The 20,161-nt window shown below is 34.9% G+C and overlaps 1 protein-coding gene across 1 annotated transcript in view; it reads right to left on the bottom strand.

Moving 5' to 3' along the window:
* Window positions 1-20,161, bottom strand: part of ALG6 (ALG6 alpha-1,3-glucosyltransferase) — a 58,159-nt gene that overhangs the window by 22,273 nt on the left and 15,725 nt on the right. The window contains exons 3-9 of the mRNA XM_061186488.1: window positions 15,506-15,590; window positions 10,278-10,367; window positions 9,042-9,130; window positions 7,175-7,257; window positions 6,134-6,198; window positions 2,692-2,877; window positions 1,985-2,120 (exon numbers count right to left, since the gene is read on the bottom strand). Coding sequence (XP_061042471.1) covers window positions 1,985-2,120; window positions 2,692-2,877; window positions 6,134-6,198; window positions 7,175-7,257; window positions 9,042-9,130; window positions 10,278-10,367; window positions 15,506-15,590 — 734 coding nt within the window. The remainder of the gene's footprint in view (window positions 1-1,984; window positions 2,121-2,691; window positions 2,878-6,133; window positions 6,199-7,174; window positions 7,258-9,041; window positions 9,131-10,277; window positions 10,368-15,505; window positions 15,591-20,161) is intronic.

Raw genomic sequence — 20,161 nt, forward strand, 5'->3', positions numbered from 1 at the left:
CCCACTACTGGGCATATACCCAGAGAAGACCATAATTCAGAAGAACACATGTACCCCAATGTTCATTGCAGCACTATTTACAGTAGCCAAGACATGGAAACAACCTAAATATCCAACGACAGATGAATGGATAAAGAAGATACATATATACAATGGAATATTACTCAGCTATAAAAAGGAATGAAATTGGGTCATTTGTAAAGATGTGGATGGACCTAGAGTCTGTCATACAGAGTGAAGTAAGCCAGAAAGAGAAAAACAAATACTGTATGTTAACACATATATGTGGAATCTAGAAAAATGGTACAGATGAACCTATTTGCAGGGCAGGAATAGAGACATAGACATAGAGAACGGACATGTGGACACAGGGGGGGAAGGGGAGGGTGGGACGAATTGGGAGATTAGGATTGACATATATACACTACCATGTGTAAAACAGATGGCTAGTGGGAATATGCTATAAAGCACAGGAAGCTCAGCTCAGTGCTCTGTGATGACCTAGATGGGTGGGATTGTGGGAAAGAGGTTCAAGGGGGAGGGGATATAGGTATACATATAGCTGATTCACTTCACTGTACAACAGAAACTAACACAACATTGTAAAGCAATTATACTCCAATTAAAAATAAATAAATAAATAAAAAGAAAGTAACTATCATCGGCAACTGTACCATCCTACCTCCCTCTGCCGGGCCAATGAAACTGCTCTTCAGATTTTGAGGGCAACAAGTGAATGTAGGTAACCAACAGCACCATCAAAAGTGTATGACACTCATTTTTATAATTATCATGATAAATACCATTTCTGAAATATTGGGTTAGCCAAAAAGTTCATTTAGGTTTTCTGTAAAATATTATGGAAAACCCCGAACAAACTTTTTGGCCAACCCAATAGAAGGCAAGGCAGATAACCAGGCAGCTTACATGGAGAACTAAACTTTTCTTTATATAGGTATTAAGGTTAGAGGATATATAAAGAAGTTAGGAGCACAATCATCAAAGTACAAATTACAGCTCTGCCATGCAAAAGCTATATGACTCTCTGACCTCAGTTTTCTGATCTGTAAAGTGGGTATAACAGCTACTTCAGCACTATGGTTAACGATCAAATAAAATTACATGTGAAGTGCCTGGTACCTAGTAAGAAAGTGGTGGTGATATCAAGAGTGATTATTTATGATTATCAGTACTATCACTATCATCATCCCCACTGACATACAGGGCACACATTTCTGTTCCTTCGCAACACCAAATTCTTTCTTAGTCTCTTTCAAAATGCTGGTTCCATCCTCCCACAGATCCACTGAAAGATACTCTATAGCATTTCATATACTCAAAAAGACATATATGCTTTTCTAATTCTTTTTAAAAGAAATGTTTATTCAAAAGCAAATTATCTATAAATATGTTGTCTCTGTCTAACTTTATTAAAAGACCTTTTTGTTTCCGAAAAATGGTTTGTTTAATTTAATTACTAACTCTAAATCAAATTATCCATGCAATAAAAATTTAACAAGAGTGATTAAGCTGGCATTAAATGAAATGAAATGAATGATTCTCATTAAAAATTACTATGGATGAAAGCTATATACCTCATAAGGAATTATGAGATCTTTCTGAAGCAAACATGATTATTAGTTTAATAAATAATTTCCTAGGACTAAAAAGAGAATATAAACCAAAAAAACCACAAAGCTGTTACCTTTGTAGCTGCAACTTCTCATGCTGTCTTTCATTATGAACCCTATTTCATTAGAAAAATGTATAACTGAATTATGGATCTCATGATGGCATAAATATTACCTATTTGTACAATGTACTGGAAAATGCCAGATAAGCTATAGCTTATGTACCGGATTAAATAACTGGCAAGGAATGACTGCAGGAGGAGAGCAGCTGAAGTGCTTCTACATGAAATCCCCAAAGGTCACAGGGAAGGCACTGTAACAGAAAGGAGCGAGAGAAAAGTTTTTAAACATGCCTCAAATAATCCACGATCAACTGGAAAGAGTCTTCTTAGAACTTGCAGGGTTTGTTCCCTTTCTGTAAAGAATGGCAGCCAGCAGAGAATGAAGGAAGCCACAACAGTACAAGCCAGTTTAATCAACAACACAAGCCTAGAACAAAAACAAAGGGAACCGGTAAGATAGGGAGAGGTTAGTAATTCTGAGAAATCAATCTGCGTCTCATTACTATAAATATAATAAATGCAAATGTATAGCAATGATAAATCTATGCCACCAATACAGGTTTAAGATGAGAGTCTACTTAAATCAGAGTTAAGACATTCACAACTATTAAGATGTGCAATTCCCCAACAAGAAGACTATCACCATCCTTCTTAACATTTAACTTAGATGCCATTCCTATGCAGCTATGAAGAAAAATGTCAAATTGGGATGTATTTCTAATAAGTATATAATGTAATATGCTCTAAAGGGATGAAATCCTACAGCAATGTTCTAACAAGCTAATTCACATTACCTCCAGTAAATATACATCAATCAAAATATTTCTCTAGTTAGGAAGATTTAAAATACAATAATATAGAACATGACTTGATCTCTCTTTCCATTTACTCCATAGCCACCAACACATTAATAAGAAATCACCAAAAGGCAAAGGTAAGTATGCCAAATAAATTATCTGAAGTAATTTTTTGAATTCTGTTGTTTAAAAGCTACTCACCCCTTTCCTTTGAGGCCTTTCTTAAAACACTTGCCAAGTAAAAAACAAAAAAATGGCAAGGAGTGGTAAAGTTCCATCTGCTTATAATTTATAGCTAAGCAAAACGCCAGGGACCCCAGCAGGTCCCAGTCGTAAGATACTCCAAGAACACCCCACAAGGCAAAGCCGAGACTCACAGAATTATATATGTTCCTGTGTCAAGGAATTATCTCAATAATTAAAAGAGATGGATTTTGCATTTTGTAGAACATTTTTCTTATGTGATTTTGTAATAATATATTATAATGAAAACGATTTCTAAATAAAAGCTGAAAGTATTGAATTGATAAACAAATTTGAAATTATATATAGTGGCTTCAAATATATTAAATCTACTACTAAACAGAGCAACTGATTTGTTTAGGTTTAAAAGAGCTCTAAATAGTTAACACATAGCTTTGTTTTCTGCTAGGCTATTTCACAATATTACTATAACACATACCAAAATCGATGCTCCAAAAGTTAAAAAAAAACACCAAACTTACTGATATCACTATTTTTCCTCTATAATATGCATCAATAATATAAATTAATATATGTGCTTGATTAGAAACTAATAACACTGTTATATGAAAACAATACCACAACTAGATTTGCAGTTGAAAACGGTGAGCTGAGTACTCATGTTTACCTCCTCTCCTTCCTGAGACCCCCTTAAAATGATAGGGAATTTTTTAAAGTATAAATTCACAGCCATAAAGAGAACAGGAAGATGCATTACAAGAGATGAAGATTTCAACACATTTCTAGAAGATGGAAAGAGGACAGAGAAGTGGCAACAAATAAAATAAACTAGAAGGAGCCACAGCTTAGTGAATGCACAGAGGAAGCTCAGGCTAGCAAGGAGCCAATCCACCCTGCAGGCCCCCAGAGAATTCTGGAAACAATCAGGTTGGAGTGCTTGAGTATGTTGAAGAGAAAACAAGAGGATTCACTGAAAATTCCTAGATGGAGATGTCAAATCCCACCTCACTCCTTTGCAAAGATTATCTGGCAGCCAAAACATTTACTACCAGGCAACAAAAGAAGGCATATTTCTCCAAAGAAATGGAATAAACTATCTGGGCAACTAGTGTCGAAGTCAACACTATAGTGCAAATTCCTCCACATTGTAACATTTAAGGATCCCAGAGTACTGGCCAGAATCCTGCCATGTACCCTATAGTGGACCAAATGTATAGAAAGCTCACATGCAGCTTTCTCTTCTGCCTTATTCTTAGAATAAATACACCAGGATCAAATAGACATATAAGGAACACCTATGACAGAAAAAGGACCAAAGTGAAGAGGAGAAAAGACTGACCATAGGAGAATGGAAATAATTCAGGGAACAGTGCGGGAAAAAAAAGAGTAAACTGAAATTTAAGATATTAAATGCTTAACAGAACAAATGAAATTTAATAGAAGTGTTACTCATAAAGCAAGACAGTCTTCAAAACTGTAAAACAAAATGACAAAGAGATGCTCAAGATGGAGCTGAAAGATCTAATATCTGTCTAATAAGCTCAAGAAAGAAGGGAGAGAATTAAAAAAAATAATTTATGAGAATTTCCCAGAACTGAAGAACATGAGTCTTCAAAATGAATGACCCATAGTGTCCAAAACAACTGTCAAAAATACCTTTGCCCAAACAAATCATCATAAAATTTCAGAGCCCGAAAAGTAACAAACAGGAACAACAAAAGCAGCAGCAGTAACACATAATAATAGCAATAAATACTTAACGTAGTGCTTAGTACCTCCCAAGTACTGCTTTAAATGCTTTACAAATATGAATTCATTTAATTCTCAAAAAGCTTAAAAAGTAAGGGTTATTATCATCCCCATTTTACAAATGAGGAAAGTAAAGTAAATAGTGGTTAAAAAAAGGTGTCCCTACAAACTGACATAATCCCCAAAACTTCAAGAGTTTGATTCAAATCACAGAGAAGATACCACTACGAATTTACCAGAATGGTTAAAAGGAAAATAACTGACAACTGGTGAAGGTGAGCACCTGGAACTCCTACACCATTGTTAACAGGAGTATTAACTGGTGGATCACGCTTAAAAACCATATGGGAATATCTAAAATTAAGCAGTGCACACCCTATAATTCAGCAATTCCACTCATAAGAAATATATTTACATGTGTACAAAGAGATATTTATAAGAAAGGTCAAAGCAACATAGTCATCATAGCCAAAACCTGGAAACACTCCAATGTCTATCAGTAATAAAATCATGTGTATTCATGCAATGGAATATTATAAAGCAATGAAAGAGAACGAGCTACAGCTACATACAACTACACGAATAACTCTCACAAACAGAATGTTGAACCAAAAACACCAAGCACAAAGGAATACCTACTGTGTTGTCTTTTTTATAGAATGTTCAAAAAAGGGGGAGAACCAAACTATAGTACTAGCAGTCAGTAAGTGGCTATCTTTGAGAAAGGAGGAGGGAGAACTACTTGGGATGCGTACAGGTGTGGGTTTGGATACTGGCAATGTTCTATTTCTCGACATGGATAATAGTTAGCCAGTTCATTTACGTTTTGTGTACTTCTCTGTATAAGTGTTAATGTTTCAAAGTAAATATAGTATTAAAAAATCTTGTAAACAACTTTTTTCTTTTCTTTATTATCAGTGTTCTTGATATTATCAAACTATCTAAAAGCCATGATCCTATAATGCCAAAAAAAAGGGCTCAATTAGGAAAGAGGACTGAATAAAAAATATGATGGAAGTAACTACCTATTTGAATATCTTTTGCAAGTCTTTTGACAGATACACATTTTAATTTTATAACTAAAACAGATTGGCACCAAAAGGAAAAAATATTAATTAAGCAATCATGGTGTGGATTATTTTTTTTCCTTTGGGACAGACAGTAATATTTAGTACATTACAAGACAAACTGGAGAGCCATGTACAGATTTTATCAACTTTCCTCTATAATTTGTTTATTTGAATGTTCCTTATTTTAGGTATCAAAAATTACACACATAAAATCCACATAGATTTATTCAATTCAGTTTCCTGAAGCTCCCAGCTACCACTATCTGTTAGAGAAACATTTTGTTTTAAAACTCAAAAACTGGAAGATTGTTTTTGTCAGTGTCAGATAACATTTACAAAAGATAGAAAATGTTTCACCTTTTCAGAATTAGCTCCAGAACAGCTAATCAGTTACCAACATCCTGTTCCCAATCCAAATACTTGTGAAAAAACATTGTTACTTTTAATTTGTACTTTACCCTTCAACTAAACACTTGCTGAAGAGATTCTTTTACCATTTTAAAAATAGTTTATATAAGCAAGAACCCTAGTAAATAAGACGTTACTAGATGACATTATACAAACTGAGCCTAGATTTCATGATATGCATCTGACTTCATTTCTAAATTAGTAAAGGATACTGAAAATGTCCATAGTCGATAAGAATAAGGCCTGGATACAGCAATATGCATAATGCATTAGCAATCTGTAAAGAAAATTATTGTGAAATAAGAAAGTAATCTGTTACTTGAATCAAACCTGGTAAAAGTGTAGTTTCATTTAACACAGTAGCAAATGTTCCCCTCTTACCTTCTATTTATCGAAATACTCCATTTTTATAAAGCAACTCTTTAAACACTAAAGTCTTCATGGAGGTAACATAGTATACTTCAGTAAAAAGGAAAAACATCCCTAAAAGCGGGCTTCCCTGGTGGCGCAGTGGTTGAGAATCGGCCTGCCAATGCAGGGGACACGGGTTTGAGCCCTGGTCTGGGAAGATCCCACATGCTGCGGAGCGACTAAGCCCGTGCGCCACAACTCCTGAGCTTATGCCCTAGAGCCCACAAGCCACAACTACTGAGCCCGTGAGCCACAACTACTGAGCCTGCGCTCTAGAGCCCACGAGCCACAACTACTGAGCCTGCACACCTAGAGCCCGTGCTCTGCAACAAAGTGAAGCCACCGCAATGAGAAGCCCGCACACTGCAACGAAGAGTAGCCCCCGCTCGCCGCAACTAGAGAAAGCCTGCACAAAGCAACGAAGACCCAACGCAGCCAATAAATAATAAATAAAATTCTAACACAAACCATTTGATTTTTTTTAAAAAAAGAGCATATTCGTTAACTGTGAATATGAGAATATATAGCAACTTTTCAAACTGACTTTCAGTTGTCATTCTCACAAGCCAACTCAAAATTCAGATTTACCAGTTAAGCAATAAATTTAGCATGCTGTGCAATTCAGCAGTATATAACTTCTAAAATTCAGTGCATCTTATTACTATATTTGGACATTAAAATAATTACTCTAAGTTAATGTTTCTAAATGAAAATTAATTGACAGAAGATATACTGTTCCCTATTATCTATTCCCAAAAGCATGACTTCCTTAAGCTCTATACTTAATAGTTAAGGTAATAAAACATTTCAGAGATGAAATGTCAGGTTACTTCAAAACTTACCTTTTTCTTAGTTGAGATTTCTTTTAAACAACAACAGTACAAAACCACTGCAGGTATGTAAATCAGCAAATCAGCAATTAACACTGAAAAAACAAGCAAATGATTTTAAGCGTTGAGTCCATCAGGATCTACTATAACCTATTAACAGCCTTCCTCCAACCCCGAGTGGGAATTCTATTAACACGAGGTTCCTACCCACTCTGGACAAGTCCTTTGCACGTTGAGCCCTTTCCATTCCCTTCACCTGTGCCTAATTTCAACTGATACAGTACTACAGAGTCTCTTAATTTTCTCTAACAAATTCACACATTAAATCAATTAGCTGTATCTAAAACCAGTTCTCTCTTTGCTCTGACTTGGACTTAAAAATTAAGAATACTTAAAGCAAGGGAAGGAAACTTTTATTTTCCCCTCAATATCTGTATACTCCGAATTTTCTGATGTGAACAATACCTCAAATGTGGAGATGCATAGGAGAATCTTTGTTAATGTGAATATTTATAAAAATTCATAAATTTTTGCTAATTAATGCCTACAAAGAGCTTGAGAGGCCCAGGTGAGGAGGAAACTGAAAAAAAGTGGGAAAAAAAATAAAGCAATTCATAATTCTGAATGTTCAGTCCTTTTAGAACAAATAAAAACTAATATATTAAGTTCTTCAACAGTACAACATAGCTATCCAAAAAGCCTATTTTTTTCTTGTACCACACATATATTTGTGTCCAGAATAAGATAAATGATAGTAAACTGTCAGTGTTAGATGCATGCAATCATATTTTCAGCTCCAGATGCCACATTTTAGATGACACTGACAAACTGGAACATATTTGAAGGAGCACAACCAGAGGCCTCAAAACCATAATCACATTCAAGAAACTGGTCATCTAAGAAACAGCTAAATTATTTACGAATGTTTAACCTCGAGAGGAGATGACTTCAAATGTCTGAAGGGTGTTAGGTATATAAAGGATCGGACTTGTTCTATGTAGCCCAAGGAAACAGAACCTAAAATGACTAGTGAAGGTTCAATATAAGAAGGAAATTTCTAATGATTGGGGCTCTCTGAAAATAGAATAGAGTCTCTAAAAGTTGTAAGTTCCCTGCAGATGCAGGTATTGGCTCAGAAGCTAAATATCATGTGGTGAGTATGTGGTTCAAAAAGGATTAAAGCATTAAAGTGTTTGGGAAGAGGGAGTGGTGTGGGAGAGGGAAAGACAGGCAATACAGGTTATCTCTTGGGCCTGATATTCCATGACTGGATGAATAGTAAAGAGAACAAACCCTGACTAGATTTAGACTAATTAAGGAAAAGACCCAGGTTAGCATTAAAGCCTAAGTCTTATAAAGCTTTTAAAGAAATTTAAGCTTATTACTTTCAACTTTTAAACAGCACACAATAAATGCTCAATAAACATTTGTTGTAAAGATTAATTTAGCAACACTGCACAGCAATACAATATATGACATACAGCTGTAATTCACTGTAAAAGTGAAAGGGATTTATTAAAGCAACAGCCTAAACAAATAAAACTTCAATTTAGAGCTAACCAACTTCAGGTGAGCTATTAATATTAGCCTCACTTTACTAGGCCTCGGTTTCCTCAGCTTAAAATAAGGATAACAACAGTATTTACCTCATTTGGGTGTCCAAATTATTAAGGGAGATAATAGTAAATGTAAAGCACCCAGAATTATTAGTTTCTACTCTTCTGTTTTTTAGCTTACATATACATTTGCTCACATATTATACATATATATGCATATTTATAGTTACACAACTATAAAAGTAAGGACAATAATAGAACCTGTCATCAGTTCAAAAAAAATTTTAATCAAATTTTACACTCAATGCCTATTGCTCTTTTACCTGTTGCACGCATGAAGAGCTTATGTGCCTGACTCTCATATCCTCGTGATGTATGGAGAGCAATCCAGTCTGGATTTATAAACTTTGCCCTGCAAATCAAACATATATACATGCACTTTATTCCCCATTACTTTTAGCAATAAGGACATCTGAGGACATATGAATCTATTTTGAGAAGTGGCCACTGCTCCTATAAAGCAATGGAGTTAAGGCTTAAGCTTTACTCTTTGTATTTAACCATGTGAAACTGACTAACGCTATCAGAATCTGCCATGCTTATCTTCCAACAAACCCATGTAGCGTGTTAACTAAAAGCCCTACCTTCATGATTCTTCCAGTGTGAAAACAATCTGATGTCACATTTCATTTATTAAACATATACTTTGTAAAGAGCAATACACTAATATTGACAAGAGGATCATAGTTTTATAATTTATAATCTTTTCAGTTATCATAATAGGCTACAATAAATAGCTATTAATCGTAAATCATTGCATAAAACTGAACATAATTATTAAAGATAAATTAAGTTTTCAATCATATTACATTCTCCAGAACACTGCAAAGTATATCTGATTATCCTGAAGTTTGGAAACTTATTTTTAATCTAGGAAGCTAATTTTTACAAAATATGAAATAGAACAAATAAAATGAGGTCAGAAGATAATGTGAAGAAGTTCCTCAAATTTCTGCTGATACACTTCAAATCTGAAATGGAATACCAGGACAGAGTAGAACTGGTTCTCCACTAAATAGAAGCACCTAATCTTCTATAAACCATTCCATTTCTGTAAAAGAAAAAGGAATTCCAATCCCGATCTTAAATCATAAGTGAAACACTATGGTACTTCTAGTTTCTTACTTGACAGGTTAGTCAGAAAACCATTTAGACCTTTATTTCTCATTTACTTTGGGCCATTCCAGGAAAAAAGCTTTTCTATGCACAACTAACCGTATTAGATATATTTCTCAGTAATCCATGCGTAATTGGTAACATCTCTACTTCAAAACAAAGCTAGATTTTTGCATCTCTTTCTAGACTTTCCTCCAAAAAAATTATGAAAATAGTCAAACTCTGATAAACTTTCCTACAATCCAATTATAAAGGTATGGTGCTCTACAAACCATAATACAATAGTAGCTACAAACGAGCTCTCCTCTATTCAACAAACTCTTCCTTACTACATCTGCTAAGGGCATAAATATTTAAAGTTATGTTAAGGAAGAAAAACTTACACATATGCACATAAAAGACTATGGTAAGCTGTAAGAGGTGGATAGTCCAATCCCCAATACTGTAAGTTGTTATCACTGCCGTTAAAATACCTGAAGAAAAAGGAAAAAGAAAGCGCCATTCCAACAATCAATATTCAAGAAATACTTATATTTAACGTCTCACTTCATTTAACTTAATTAACATGAAAAAATGTTATACAAGGTTAAAAAAGAAATTCATCTAAACTTTTCTCCCCCCTCCTAAAAATTTTTGTGAACTCACAAAAGTTGTTATTGAGTAGTGTGACTAAATAATTTATTGTCTAAACCAAGGTACTCTTAAGAGTGAAAGAAGCTATAAATAATTAAGCCATAACAATAGAGGCAAACCAAGATTCTCACAGGCAAACCGAATTTGTTATCCCTCTACTATTAGTAAACTTAATGACCAACACTTATACAAAAGAAAATATGCAACAAAAAGAGAATTTGCTTCTGACAGTCTAAAAAATTAAAGAAACAATATGAAATCACAATTTAAATAAATAAAAAATGAATGTCAAAGACCACATAAAGATTTGGTTTACAAAGAAAGAAATATTGCATGAAACAGGTATACTTTTATTAATAACACTTTGAACACAATTCAACCAACATGTAATGAGAGCCTATTACATGCAAAATTCTGTGAATTAAGGAAGAAAACTAGATCTAATGTTCATAACTTAACAGGCTCCTCTAACTGGTCAGAATGGGAAGGAACGAAATTATATTCAAGAGTGTTATCATTAACTTCAAAATGTAATTTTTCTAACATATCATGGGTATTTTTGCTTTTTACAAAAAAATACTATAATTTAAAATAGTTCCAGGACTTCCCTGGTGGCACAGTGGTTAAATTATGAAAATAGTCCCCAATGCAGGGGACACAGGTTTGAGCCCTGGTCCAGGAAGATCCCACATGCCACAGAGCAACTAAGCCCGTGCGCCATAACTGCTGAGCCTGCACTCTAGAGCCCACGAGCCACAACTACTGAGCCTGCGTGCCACAACTACTGAAGCCTGCACGCCTAGAGACCGTGCTCTGCAACAAGAGAAGCCACTGCAATCAGAAGCCCACACACTGCAACGAAGAGAAGCCCTCGCCCGCTACAACTAGAGAAAGCCCGTGCACAGCAACGAAGACCCAACACAGCCAAACAAAAAATTTTTTAATAATAAATAAATAAAATTTTAAAATAAATAAATAAAATAGTTCCAAACTTAAAAGTTTCAAGAACAGTTCAAAGAGCTTCTGTACATCAAATGTAAAAATTTATTTAACAAAAGACACCATAAGAAAAATTCAAAGACAAGAACAGGAAGAAGATATTTATACATATATAATATACACACATATATATATACATATATACATATACACACACCAAAAACTGATTAAAATATAGAATACTATTGTATACTGTTGAATACTGTGGCAGACAGACTTTAAGGTCATCCCCATGAACCCATCTCCTGGTGTTCCTGCCTTAAGTGTGTACAATCAATCTCCTCCCCTCAAGTGTGGGCAAGACCTGTGACTTGCTTGTAAACAACAAAATACGACAAAGGTGATAGGATGGTCACTCCTGTGCTTATGTTTTATGTATATGTAAGATTCCATCTTGCTGGCTAAGCTACAGAGACTCCCTTTCACTGACTTGGAAGAATCAAGCTGTCATGTTTTAGTAAGTGGGCATACTGGAGAAGCCACATGGCAAGAAACTGCAAGTAGACCCTAGGAAATAAGGGTAGCTACCAACAAGAAACCAAAGCCCTTAGTCTTGTAAATGCAAGGAAATTAATTCTGCCAATAACTTGAGGGAACTTGGAAATGGTTCCTTCCCCAGTTGAGCCTCTGATTAGACTGCAGCCTCAGATGACAACTGGATTGCAACCTCCTGAGACCCTCCCTGATCATAATATTGAACTAAGCTGTGCCCAGACTTCTAACCTAAAGAAACTACAATAATAAATGTGTGTTTAAGTAAGTACCATTTATGGTCACTTGTAAACACAACATAGAAAATTAACATAATTGTTTATTTTAAAATCATATAAATCATTACAAAAAAGATCAGCAATCCATCAGAAACATGGGGGAAATATATAAATATGCAAATTTGAGAAAAAATATGATGGTCAGTAAATATATTAAAAGATACTCAACAACACAAGTACTCAAGGAAATGGAAATTTTAGAAGTCTGGTGTTAGTTGTTATTATTAAATATTGGTAAGGGTATATGGAAAGAGATATTCTTGTGTTGGTATCCATTAAAACTGGCTACTTTAGAGATTCCACTTCTAGGAATCTACCTAGGAAAAACATGTACACATGTACACAGGAGAAATGTACTTTATTTAATCATTCACCTACTAAAAGATATTTAGAGTGTTTCAGGCTTCTCATAATTATAAACAATGCTGAAATAAAGTCATTCCCACAATTCCTGACTTATAAACCTGTGATTTTTTTTTAAAAAGCAACATGCTCAGGGTAGGTGGACTCTTCTCCTAGCCCTGGTATAAACCATGCCTGCACTGAGCCAGGCGTTTCTTTCTATTAATGATTGCTTTAAGGGTAGGAAAGATTTTGCTCCTGAACAAAAAGAGAGGTAAAAAATAAGGTATTCCTATTATTCCTGCCTTGAACATGGTTGTACAAAGTCACAGTGCTGGTAGCCCTGGCAGTCATCTATTGATCATGGGGTGAAAAGCCTCAGGATGGAAAGCCAACATGCCAAGAAGAATGAATGAAAGAGAAGAAAAATGGAAAAGCCTGAGTCCTTGATTGCTATTATTATTTTTTTAATATTTATTTATTTATTTGGCTGTGCTGGGTCTTAGTTGCGGCACACAGGATCTTCGTTGAGGCATGTGGGCTCTAGTTCCCTGACCAGGGATCAAACCCAGGCCCCCTGCATTGGGAGTGCGGAGTCTTGACCGCTGGACCACCAGGGAAGTCCCTTGATTGCTATCATTGAGCCAGTTTACCAGCCCTGCAAAGACCTACTTATTGAGACAATTATTTTATTGCTTAAACTACTATTACTTAGGTTTTCTACTACTTGATGCCAAAAGTACTCCTGACTTCACACATAAGGAATTGTCATTATAAAATTAAAGAAAAAAAGTTCAATTTTCCTCTATTACTTACAATTATGTATATTGAAATGGAATAAATAAGTGTTTCAATTTAGAATTATAAAACTGACTTTTTTTTTAACAAATTTATGTATTTATTTATCTTTGGCTGCATTGGGTCTTCGTTGCGGTACGCGGGCTTCTCACTGAAGTGGCTTCTCTTGTTGTGGAGCACAGGCTCTAGGCACCTGGGCTTCAGTAGTTGTCGTTCTCAGGCTCTAGAGTGCAGGCTCAATAGTTGTGGTGCATGGGCTTAGTTGCTCCGCAGCATGTGGGATCTTCCCGGACCAGGGCTCGAACCTGTGTCCCCTGCGTTGGCAGGCGGATTCTTAACCACTGCGCCACCAGGGAAGTCCCAAAACTGACATTTTTAAAGTTTACCTCACAGATCCTGATTTCACATTTTAGACAACTTTGTCACTTGAAAGTTTTGACTACACTACAGCTAACTTTCTAGATGAAGGCAGAAAGATTTCACTCTTGGAAAAAAAATGTTTTTTTAATATTTATTTATTTATTTGTTTGTTTGTTTGTTTGTTTGGCTGTGCGGCGTTTTAAGTTGCCGCATGCGGTATCTTTAGTTGTGGCATGCAGGATTTTTAGTTGCGGCATGTGGGCTCTTAGTTGCATCACGTGGGATCTAGTTCCCTGACCAGGGATTGAACCAGGGGCCCCCTGCATTGGGAGCGCAGAGTCTTAACCACTGGACCACCAGGGAAGTCCCCACTCTTGGAAAACTGAAGTTAAAAAATGAGAAACCATTCCTCAGCCACATTGCTAGGTAACAATAATGGCAAACTAATCAAATTTGACAAAATTAGCCAAAAAATTCAGAATATTAGAAATGTTATTTCCAATATAGATTTATATCCACTGTTGATAATAGTGAACCTGTCCCAAGGATATATTTTCTCTTTTATAAACTGTGCCACTGAGATATACCTTTTTCAATGATAGTCATTATGAATCATACAGCAACAAACTTCAAACTAGGGGAAAAGAAAGAAATCACACCATTTAAACATTAGAACTCGGCACTTTCACTGCCATGGCCTAGGTTCAGTCCCGGGTCAGGGAACTAAGACCCCACAAGCTGCACAGTGAGGTCAAATAAATAAATAAACAAACATGCACACACCTATTAAAAAAAAAGAACAGTATCAAATATTTAGCTGACCTCTATTTTAAATACTCCAAACTGGGACTAGGGTACAGCCAACCTATTAATAGAGAGTTCAATATGAAGTTCTTGTATGTAACTCTCTCAGAAAGGAGTTATATAAAAGCAGTGACCAAAGCAATCAACAGAACAATATAAACAGTTTGCATAGCCAGGTTTAATCAAGTAATCTACCAGGCATCTAATAAGTAAAATAATACTGTCATCAATTGTTATCAGAATGTGTTCAACAAAAATGACAGTGCATGGATTTCTGTGAGATATAACTACAGCTAACATTTATTGAGAACTCATTACACTTCAGGCACTGGTCTAAAGTGCTTTAAATGAATCATTTTATTCAATCCTCACAATAACCCAGTGAAATATGTATTCTATTATTTCCATTCTATGAGTGATAAAACTGTGGCAGAGATAGTTAAATAACTTGCAAAAGCTCACACTGCTAGTAAAGAGTACAAGCCTTGATCTGAAGTCTGGCAGTTTGACTCTAGCCCTACACTCTTCACCACTAAGCTACTGCTTTTTTTTCATCTCATATGTTCCTTACAGGAGAAATTTTGCGAAACCTCCACAAGAAATACTCTTAGTCCATAAACTTCCACAGTTTATGTCCTGAGGAGCTTCCATGGCATACAGTGTCCTATCCTCAAAGTTCTAGTTCAGTACCATATTCCAGCTGGTAACTAAATATATGGGTAACTTTCAGGAGGATGAAAGTTCAAAATGAGCCAACAATATGCAGGGTAATATATGTGACATCAGTATACAGGAAGATGAGGATTCTGAAGATGAAGAAATAGCATATTTTCCTTTTAAGTGTCTTCAAATAATCTACATTAACTGACCGATAAACAATAAAATCAAGTTAAAATTATCCATACCATTGTTTGATCGGTAAATTAATAGTAATCTCTTGCCAGTGTCTCTGAGCTTCATAATCGCCAAACATAGGGGGCTTTCCAGCACCTAAGATGAAAGGTAAAAAAAGCAAAATAAAAATACACTTTAGTATATCAGTGATTTTATTTCCTTATGAAATAAAATCCTTATGAAAATTTCCTTATGAAAATTTTCTAAATTATAGAGATAGTATAGGAGGAGGAAAAGAACACAGAAGTTACCCAAAAAGTCAGAGAGATGAGGTCTGAATCCTGGCACTGCTAGCACACTGAGTGACTGTGTAACCCTGAGCAAATGACTTAACCTCCCTAAGCCTCAGTACATTAAAAACAGAATCAATACTGTCACCTCAAGGACTGTTGGAATAAAGAAAATAATGAACATAAAATAACCTGTATAGTACCTGGCACACATAAACATTCAATAAATATTGTTAACATTAATTAGTTATTAACATTAGTTTTTTTTGGTTTTTTTTTGGCCATGCCACGCGGCATGTGGGATCTTAGTTCCCCAACCAGGGATCAGACCTGCACCCCCTGCATTGGAAGCACGGAGTCTTAACCACTGGACCACCAGGGAAGTCCCTTAATTAGTTTTTAATTAATTAGTTGATAATACTAATCATAAGATATCCAAGTTTATTTTTACTTCATGAGAAAGACTGTCAACTATACTGTCCAATAAGTATCATAAAACAATAATAATAACAAATGTCTATATTTTACCAAGGGCTTTTACAAACTAAATATAAATAACTTAAGGTCAAGTATAGAACCAAAAACGGACTATATATTGCAAAGACATTGGTTAGGTCAGGCTTTGATGTCAAATGAGTTATATAAAAACTGCCACTTTATAGTTTTTTTTTTACTTCAAAATTGCAAATAAGGGATAATGGATCTTTAATAACTAACAATTGACAGTGTCTACTACATGCCAAATACAACAATGGAGCAGGTATTATTATCATCCCCACTTGACAGCTAGCAAAACAGAGGCAATGGTCACCCAGGTAATGAATAGCAGAGTCTGGACTGGAACCCAGGCAGACTGGCTCCATAATCCATGTTCTTGGCTCCTACTGTGTATTGCCTCACAACTTGGTTAAGGTAGGTTGTTAACCTTAAATCATTTTAAATGATATAAAGGTAATTCCATTTAGTAAATAGTAACCAACCACTGTTTAGCTAACAGTTGACTACAAAACTGTGAGAAGGCCCAAATAGGTACAGTACAGACACAGGTTTCTTAATCAGCAAGTGAAAATCACATATAGTCAAATATATTTATTAATCCATTGGGAAGGTGTGCCACATTGGTGAATGATATGTTATCAATCACTGAACTCTAACCCAGACGTTCTCCAGCTTTGGAACACTACATTAAGTAGATTTTCTGCATTTAACAGCTGTATTATACCACTATTCTTTAAATGCTAGCATCTCCACCCAAGGAGATACTCCCAGTATGAGATAATCATGGGAAAAGCAGATTAACATCTCCAAAGCATATACACATTGAGTGATTGCCGCAAAAAATTACCCACAGTACAGGCACATGTATACACACAAACCTACCCCTGTCTCTCTCTTAGAAAGTACCGTATCTTATTCATTTTTGCATTCTCAGTATGTAATTGCACCTAGCAGATTCTCAGTGAATGATGATGTAGGAAGGATGTCAATATTATCAGTATGATATAGCAAGGATTTTAAGTTCAAAAAGATTTGAATTTTTGAGTCCCTTATTTTCCACTTACTGACTGTGCAACACTAAGCAGTTTGTGATGGCAGACCAATTAATTATGCGAAGGCTACTTTAACACAATGCCCATATACTGGTTCTTGTCTCAAAACATCTTTAAGTTACTATCTGGCATTTTGAAATTCCAAGCCTCTGCTCATGCTGCTTACTTCCTCTCCCTATTCATACACCTCTTTTATCAACTCGTATCCAACCTTTAAGAACCATCCCAACTGCCAAATTCTCCACAAAACCTTCCCTTATAAATTAAAAACATACTGATCATTAATTATTGACTTCTTAGAACTAATATTTATTACGGGCAAACTATAGACATCATACTTATATATATTATTTTATTATTCATTACCGTAAGTCTAACAAGCAAGTGTTAAAATACTTATTTTCTTCATATTAGGCTAGGGATTGTCAGAGTGATTAAGGAAAAAGAATTATTAGCAACTGCAGTAGTGAAAACTTCATTAAGTACTTAAGAGCAAAATAAAATGCCAAGAGTTTTAGATGTAACTCATTTGATCTGCAACCTGTGATTTTACCAACATTTTACTGATGAGGAGACTGAGACTGAAATTTTAAAATAACTTGCCCAGTGTCACACAGCCAATAAGACACAGCTAGTAACATTCAAACCCACTGGCGTTTAATCTCAATACCTGTGTCCTTGTCAGAGAGTAAACAGTAGAGCCACGATTTGAATAGGAAATAGAAGACAATAGCCATAACAAAAAATAAATACCAAACTTGAAGTATATCAATTGTTTAGTGAATTGAAAACCCATTACCACAGTATCTCAGAGCTATATCTCCTCCTTCTGTTTAATAAACAGCATATGAAAAAACGTAGAAATCAAAATAGGTAAGTCAAGTAGGTTTTAAAAAGGAAAAAAAAAATTATTGACTTCTCATAATACTTATATTTTCAGTATCATATATTTTGTCACATGATTATACTATTTTCTAATAGCTACCCAAATAAGAATTTTAATTCCAGTGGACATAGAATGTGATTTTTCCAGAGTTCACAGGAAACATATTGCTAGGCATATAGTACATACTTTCAGTTAAAACTTGCTCAGTTAACTGAACAGAAGGGGGAGATTAACTTACAATTCTTTTAAAGAAGGAAAATAATTTCCCACTGAATTAACTGCATCTTTACGCGTGCACTTTATAGATGTGTGTGTGCTGTGGGGGCAGTTTCTCTTTTTGGTGATACAGCTGCTGTCTACAGGGAGAAAGGAATTGATTTTTATTTTTTTTCTTTTGCTTTTGTTTGCTTGTTTTTGGCCCACTGGGATAATACCTATACAGTGGGCATAGGAAACTACTTAAGTCATAGAGGATCTTAAGTAGTTTCCTACACCTGAAAAAATCCAGCTATCTAGATTTTCTGAAATTGCTCTAGACTTGGGGTCAGTGTGGAAGAATTTATTACCGTTCTCTAACAAACAGAAGAATGGATAATGACTCTCTTCAGGGTTGAGAAACAAGTTTCTATCCAGAGTCTGACCTACTTCAATAAATTCAGCTGACACTGGCTATGAAGTTAGTACTTAAGTTTTTAAAACTGCTAAAGTGCCCTTAAAGCAACCCAGAAGAGCAACCCAACTGTACCTATGGGAGCTTCACTTGGGAAGGGCAAAATGGATTCTTTCTACTGTGATTAATTCTACAAATTCATTTACATGAGATTCAGAATTACGTAAAGAAAACGTATTAATGTACATTTACAAAGCTTCAATTTTGTCTCATTCTTAGGAAAATGGGCTTAAGCACCACTTAAATGTTCATTTTATTAATTGCTGAACTATTCAGAATTATGTTAGAATTTAAAAAACAAGTAGTTTCTTTGATAACAATACATACTAATTGCCTTTACATTGAAACTTTAAACATTCTAAGGGAAGAGAATTTGGTTAAAATTTTCCATAATAATCCCCCTTTTATATATTCTTAGTGAGTGAGAAGAAACATTACAAATAACAATGGGTAAGCTGAGAGAAACTATACAGTATGTGCATTTCCAAAGAAGAAATAACGGACTAATACTAAGCAAGCTCACCTGAGCTTCCTCACGCCAGTGCTTCCTAATTACGATCTTAAAACAAGAAAAACAAAAAGCAAACTAAAATAAGCATGTTAAAAACAAATTATAACCAAAATAAGTATTTTAATTAATAGAGGGAAAAAAATCTCAACGGAATCACAGATGTTACACTCATTCAGTAATCCTCCCAGCCTCCTATGATATAGAAGTTCGTCACACGTGAACACTAAATGTCACACTGTTTACGATGGAGTTGAGAACTCTGACAGAATCACCATTTTTCTTAGTATTTAGCATTTTTATTTTTCTCATCTGAAAAATGACAAAAATATGTAACAACCACCTACAAAAGATGCTACAAATATTTTAATATGCAATAACAATACTCTTCTTACATAGTAATCCAAAAATACTCTTGTTCTGTTGACTTTCTTAGAAGACAATTTAAGAGTAAGGTTTAACTTTTTTGTTTTTGAAGTATAGTTGATCTACAATGCGGTGTTAGTTTCAGGTATACAGCAAAGTGATTCAGTTATACATACATATGTATCTATTCTTTTTAAAATTCTTTTCCCTTATAGATTATTACAAGATATTTAGTATAGTTCCCTGTGCTATACAGTAGGTCCTTGTTGGTTTTCTATTTTATATATATATAGTAGTGTGTATATGTTAATCCCAAACTCCTAATTTATCCCTCCTCTCCCTTTCCCCTTTGGTAACCATAAATTTGTTTTCTATGTCTGTGAGTCTATTTCTGTTTTATAAGTAAGTTCATTTGTATCATTTTTTTAGATTCCACATACAAGCGATATGATATATG

The sequence above is a fragment of the Eubalaena glacialis genome, chromosome 3 (assembly GCF_028564815.1).
Source record: "Eubalaena glacialis isolate mEubGla1 chromosome 3, mEubGla1.1.hap2.+ XY, whole genome shotgun sequence".
In the NCBI taxonomy this organism is placed as follows: Eukaryota; Metazoa; Chordata; class Mammalia; order Artiodactyla; family Balaenidae; genus Eubalaena; species Eubalaena glacialis.